The 6,923-nt window shown below is 47.9% G+C and overlaps 1 protein-coding gene across 1 annotated transcript in view; it reads right to left on the bottom strand.

Annotated features, from left to right (window-relative positions):
• Positions 1 to 6,923, bottom strand: part of FLI1 (Fli-1 proto-oncogene, ETS transcription factor) — a 57,137-nt gene that overhangs the window by 38,021 nt on the left and 12,193 nt on the right. Inside the window, exons 2-3 of the mRNA XM_018569747.1 lie at positions 6,491 to 6,639; positions 2,231 to 2,434 (exon numbers count right to left, since the gene is read on the bottom strand). Of these exons, the coding sequence (XP_018425249.1) occupies positions 2,231 to 2,434; positions 6,491 to 6,639 (353 nt within the window). The remainder of the gene's footprint in view (positions 1 to 2,230; positions 2,435 to 6,490; positions 6,640 to 6,923) is intronic.

Raw genomic sequence — 6,923 nt, 5'->3', positions numbered from 1 at the left:
CCCCGCCCCCCCCCCCCCCCGTGTTCCTCCATTATTCTGACCACACTAAGTATATCCGTGTTATGTTCCTCAGCACCTAATCAGAGGTACAGGACGCCGTGCCAACGCATAGTCAGCCTGGTTAACGTGCCGCATCCCCGCTCTGCTCATTGTGATTGACAGAAGCTACTAGCAGTCATGTGACTGGGGGAATAAAAGCAGCATTTTTGGGAAATGATATAGGAGAGGCTTTGCCATACATCTGTGGAGCAGACTAATTCCCCAAAGGGTTAATCTGCACATCAACTACCGGCGGTCCTGGCTGCCACTGTTGTATGACCCCGGTGTGACACAGGTCAGAGGTCAGGAGCGGTTTGCTGTACAGGAGATTGGTCAGATTGGTGGCACATGGGATGCAGATGTGTGCCGTGTCCTGGGGTAATCGGAGGCGGACACAGAGGTCTCCTGTTCTTCTTGTGTGGGGCAGCAAAGTGCAGACGGAGCTATGTACAAAGAGCAGAGGAAGGTGCTGCCAATTTCATTGAATATACAGACCCTTCCTAGGTCCCCCCCCCCCAATGGAATCTGGATGAGAACCCCGAGTATTGTATGTCTGCTTTACACTGAACCTTTCTATACATTGGGATACTGATATATAGTTACTCATGGTGATGGCACAACTAGATCCTTCCTATGTGTTCGGAGTTGATGTTTATATTGCTCTGTAGTATCATACGCTTTGTATCAATGCTCTGTTCATATACAATGTATACGTTTGTTCCCAGCGGTCCTGTGTAAGGACTTTGGTGACGTGTTATAGGGTGAGGTCCCCGGCACAGCGATGTAGGGAATAGATCTCTGCTCTGGAATCATCTAAATACTAAATATGTAAAGATATCCGCTTTCCAAACAGCATCTACGATCATCCAGCATAGGGACTCATCCCTACCAACCAATCAGCAACTGCCTTCTACGGGCCGCCTGGTTGGGTCGCACAAGTTGCTGGGAAATATTCTCTGACGTTCTCATTGTCTTATTGAGTGAATTCAGCTCAAGAACAGAAATGTCATACATTGCAGCTCACTAGTCCATAGATGCGGCGGCCGCATTCGTTTTCTTTTTGTCACACTAGATACGCTTGCTGCAAGTACAGAAATCTACCCATTGACCCCCATAGGAGTCCAGAGCCCTTGTGACTTCCTTTGTGCCGAACTGAAATCACAATCCGTGTTATCTGCTTTCTAATGTGAACTGCAGAGCACCACCTCTCTATGTAATAAAGATGAGGAAAGGAGGAGGTGTTTGTAGTCCAGGTCAGGAGAGCGGCCTTGGGTGACAATTTTACACCTCCTCAGATACAGTACAGGAAGTGAGCGTTGTCACCCTAGGACAGGAAGTGTTACTGGAAAGATAACCAGGTGAATATAAAGGGAACAAGCCTGAAAAAAAGAACACTAATGCAGCCACCACATCTAAGGACCAGTAATCTGCCATATATGATGTTTTTGTTTTTTTTGGTTTAGATTCACTTTAAATCCCAGTAATCTGCTCTTTGTCACTTATTGTGCAGCCCTTATAGTGCCTGGGGACAGCATGGGGTTCATTTATAAAAGTTCTAGAGCAGAGGAAACTCCTTTACTCATCAGCGCCATCTGGAGGTGCTAGTGCAGTGCGAGCGACATCCACCCCACTATACGATGTGCTGAACATTTATGAATGAGCCTCTCAGCATCGCAATGTTCTAAAGGCAGAGCAACAAATATGGAAGAATGGGTGGGCTGGAGGTGCTGTGATCTCTAGCAGTCTCCTGTCCTCAATGTCTCCTGAATCCTATCTCCAGTCTCCAACCAATCCTATGGCTGCCGCCTGACAGCGTTCTGTAGAATCAAGCCCACTGAATACTTTGTGGGGCTTTTCGGTGATGTCCGGGGCCACACTTGAGGTCCCCAATATAAAATGAGTTGGCAACCCGATTTTCTTTCTTAATTAATATTCTTTGCCATCGTACGCTTTGGTTCCACTTCTAGAAGGCCCGGTGTCTGTATCTATAGCACATGACGCAATGTCTACCCTTATAGGCGCAGCTTGGACCTCCCTGCCTGCCATTGATGTACGGTAGAGCAGATCTGGGATTTGGCCGGTGAGATCAATAACTGTCTATTACTCTTCTAAACCTGAAATCCTCCCGAGACGTTGCTTGGTGAATGTGTGCGGGTGAATGTGTGCGGGTGAATGGGGGGGGGACACTCACTTTCCCTGAGGTAGGTGAGATGAGAGAGGAGAACCTCCGTGTTGTAGAGAGATGTGCTGCGCAGGAAATTCTCCTTCGTCATTTTGCAGAGGTCCTTCCCCTCCATGTTCTGGAATAGTGACGAGTCGATGTCCATCAATCCGTATTCCTTAATGGCCCAATCCAGCCACTGCCGCACGTGATCCTGACTCCACAACGAGGGATCTGTACAGGACAAAGCACAGCCAGTCATTGTGTATCCAAATCTCCCAATGGAACTATTGGAGCAATTACTGATATATGACCTGCGCACCACAACCTTCCAAGAACAGGAGGTGATCACATGTCTCATCCCATCACCCCAAAAATAAGAGGATTCTTCCTCATTTCAGCCATGCAAATCATTCCTTGACATCCCATTGGTCAAATGTACATCCAGAATCACTGCTGCATAGTACAAATATAGACCAATATTATAGAACCTTTTATTCCAAACTACATACATCATGAGAGCTGTGTATGGAGACCATGACGTCTATGGACAGTATAACCATACAGGTTCCCTCCAGTGATCACTGTCCTCAGGGTAATGATACAGAGACAGTATAACCATACAGGTTCCCCCCCAGTGATCACTGGCCTCAGGGTAATGATACAGAGACAGTATAACCATACAGGTTCCCCCCCAGTGATCACTGGCCTCAGGGTAATGATACAGAGACAGTATAACCATACAGGTTCCCCCCCAGTGATCACTGGCCTCAGGGTAATGATACAGAGACAGTATAACCATACAGGTTCCCCCCCAGTGATCACTGGCCTCAGGGTAATGATACAGAGACAGTATAACCATACAGGTTCCCCCCCAGTGATCACTGGCCTCAGGGTAATGATACAGAGACAGTATAACCATACAGGTTCCCCCCCAGTGATCACTGGCCTCAGGGTAATGATACAGAGACAGTATAACCATACAGGTTCCCCCCCAGTGATCACTGGCCTCAGGGTAATGATACAGAGACAGTATAACCATACAGGTTCCCCCCCAGTGATCACTGGCCTCAGGGTAATGATACAGAGACAGTATAACCATACAGGTTCCCCCCCAGTGATCACTGGCCTCAGGGTAATGATACAGAGACAGTATAACCATACAGGTTCCCCCCCAGTGATCACTGGCCTCAGGGTAATGATACAGAGACAGTATAACCATACAGGTTCCCCCCCAGTGATCACTGGCCTCAGGGTAATGATACAGAGACAGTATAACCATACAGGTTCCCCCCCAGTGATCACTGGCCTCAGGGTAATGATACAGAGACAGTATAACCATACAGGTTCCCCCCCAGTGATCACTGGCCTCAGGGTAATGATACAGAGACAGTATAACCATACAGGTTCCCCCCCAGTGATCACTGGCCTCAGGGTAATGATACAGAGACAGTATAACCATACAGGTTCCCCCCCAGTGATCACTGGCCTCAGGGTAATGATACAGAGACAGTATAACCATACAGGTTCCCCCCCAGTGATCACTGGCCTCAGGGTAATGATACAGAGACAGTATAACCATACAGGTTCCCCCCCAGTGATCACTGGCCTCAGGGTAATGATACAGAGACAGTATAACCATACAGGTTCCCCCCCAGTGATCACTGGCCTCAGGGTAATGATACAGAGACAGTATAACCATACAGGTTCCCCCCCAGTGATCACTGGCCTCAGGGTAATGATACAGAGACAGTATAACCATACAGGTTCCCCCCCAGTGATCACTGGCCTCAGGGTAATGATACAGAGACAGTATAACCATACAGGTTCCCCCCCAGTGATCACTGGCCTCAGGGTAATGATACAGAGACAGTATAACCATACAGGTTCCCCCCCAGTGATCACTGGCCTCAGGGTAATGATACAGAGACAGTATAACCATACAGGTTCCCCCCCAGTGATCACTGGCCTCAGGGTAATGATACAGAGACAGTATAACCATACAGGTTCCCCCCCAGTGATCACTGGCCTCAGGGTAATGATACAGAGACAGTATAACCATACAGGTTCCCCCCCAGTGATCACTGGCCTCAGGGTAATGATACAGAGACAGTATAACCATACAGGTTCCCCCCCAGTGATCACTGGCCTCAGGGTAATGATACAGAGACAGTATAACCATACAGGTTCCCCCCCAGTGATCACTGGCCTCAGGGTAATGATACAGAGACAGTATAACCATACAGGTTCCCCCCCAGTGATCACTGGCCTCAGGGTAATGATACAGAGACAGTATAACCATACAGGTTCCCCCCCAGTGATCACTGGCCTCAGGGTAATGATACAGAGACAGTATAACCATACAGGTTCCCCCCCAGTGATCACTGGCCTCAGGGTAATGATACAGAGACAGTATAACCATACAGGTTCCCCCCCAGTGATCACTGGCCTCAGGGTAATGATACAGAGACAGTATAACCATACAGGTTCCCCCCCAGTGATCACTGGCCTCAGGGTAATGATACAGAGACAGTATAACCATACAGGTTCCCCCCCAGTGATCACTGGCCTCAGGGTAATGATACAGAGACAGTATAACCATACAGGTTCCCCCCCAGTGATCACTGGCCTCAGGGTAATGATACAGAGACAGTATAACCATACAGGTTCCCCCCCAGTGATCACTGGCCTCAGGGTAATGATACAGAGACAGTATAACCATACAGGTTCCCCCCCAGTGATCACTGGCCTCAGGGTAATGATACAGAGACAGTATAACTATACAGGTTCCCTCCGGTGATCACTGTCCCCAATGTAATGATACAGAAACAGTAAAGCTATAGAGGATATGGTGAGAAGGGATAAATGATTATACTGTCTCATTGATATGACATGTTAATATGATAATATAAAACCTAACTCTAGCCAGAACCTTTTAAATTTTGGATTGATTCGGGACAGAGGGGAGACTGAGGAGACGCTTCCTCCTGCCTGCAGCAGACTGATCACTGGGGGAGGGGAGACTGAGGAGACGCTTCCTCCTGCCTGCAGCAGACTGATGACATCATCTCAGTCTAGGCCAAGTCACTGACCTGGAGCTCAAGGACGGCTTTTTAATGATAAAAGGCGGCTCTTCTCTGAGCAATCATTTTGTGACACATCAGGAATGTTCTAGATCCAGTGATCACTGTCCTCAGTGTAATGATACAGAGACAGTATAACCATACAGGTTCCCCCCAGTGATCACTGTCCTCAGTGTAATGACACAGAGACAGTATAACCATACAGGTTCCCCCCAGTGATCACTGTCCTCAGTGTAATGATACAGAGACGGTATAACCATACAGGTTCCCCCCAGTGATCACTGTCCTCAGTGTAATGACACAGAGACAGTATAACCATACAGGTTCCCTCCGGTGATCACTGTCCTCAGTGTAATGACACAGAGACAATATAACCATACAGGTTCCCTCCGGTGATCACTGTCCCCAATGTAATGACACAGAGACACTATAACCATACAGGTTCCCTCCGGTGATCACTGTCCTCAGTGTAATGATACAGAGACGGTATAACCATACAGGTTCCCCCCAGTGATCACTGTCCTCAGTGTAATGACACAGAGACAGTATAACCATACAGGTTCCCCCCAGTGATCACTGTCCTCAGTGTAATGATACAGAGACGGTATAACCATACAGGTTCCCCCAGTGATCACTGTCCTCAGTGTAATGACACAGAGACAGTATAACCATACAGGTTCCCTCCGGTGATCACTGTCCTCAGTGTAATGACACAGAGACACTATAACCATACAGGTTCCCTCCGGTGATCACTGTCCCCAATGTAATGATACAGAAACAGTAAAGCTATAGAGGATATGGTGAGAAGGGATAAATGATTATACTGTCTCATTGATATGACATGTTAATATGATAATATAAAACCTAACTCTAGCCAGAACCTTTTAAATTTTGGATTGATTCGGGACAGAGGGGAGACTGAGGAGACGCTTCCTCCTGCCTGCAGCAGACTGATCACTGGGGGAGGGGAGACTGAGGAGACGCTTCCTCCTGCCTGCAGCAGACTGATGACATCATCTCAGTCTAGGCCAAGTCACTGACCTGGAGCTCAAGGACGGCTTTTTAATGATAAAAGGCGGCTCTTCTCTGAGCAATCATTTTGTGACACATCAGGAATGTTCTAGATTTGTAAGGTTCTATGTCTGTCATCTCCCTATCCCCCCGCCATGCACACGCAGCCCCTGTGACCTCACATTACATAACTCACCTGCTGGGACAATGACTCTTCTCTCATTCGTCGTCATGTTAGGGGGAGGGGCGCTCTTCTCATCCATGAAGGTGTTGTAAGTCATCCCGTTGTTCTCCGACCCGGCGAGTTTGCTGCATTTGTTGACGCTGCAATCCACCGGAGATTCCCTACAAAATAGAACAGAGTTTTATGATGTTGTTGTCACTGGAGATATAACGTTCCATCTTTCACAGATCTGCCCATACACCAGTGTGACCCCTCCAGTGCAATTCCTGGATTGTGAGGTCCGCACAACCGCAGGAAGGGAAGGTGATCGGTCGGCTTTTCCATCCTGCTGGTTGTAGTTGCAATCAGATTGTGAGAAGTTGGGGTTGCGCTTTAAGTGGGTTGGTTTGGCTTTAACCCTTTGTGTGTCTATAAATGCTAGCCAATATTTCCATGTATTCCCCCC

Source organism: Nanorana parkeri, unplaced genomic scaffold, assembly GCF_000935625.1.
Source record: "Nanorana parkeri isolate BGI_ZX_2015 unplaced genomic scaffold, ASM93562v1 scaffold1388, whole genome shotgun sequence".
Taxonomy (NCBI): domain Eukaryota; kingdom Metazoa; phylum Chordata; class Amphibia; order Anura; family Dicroglossidae; genus Nanorana; species Nanorana parkeri.
Note: the sequence above shows the minus strand (reverse complement) of the source record. Positions and strands in the feature narration are given on the sequence as shown.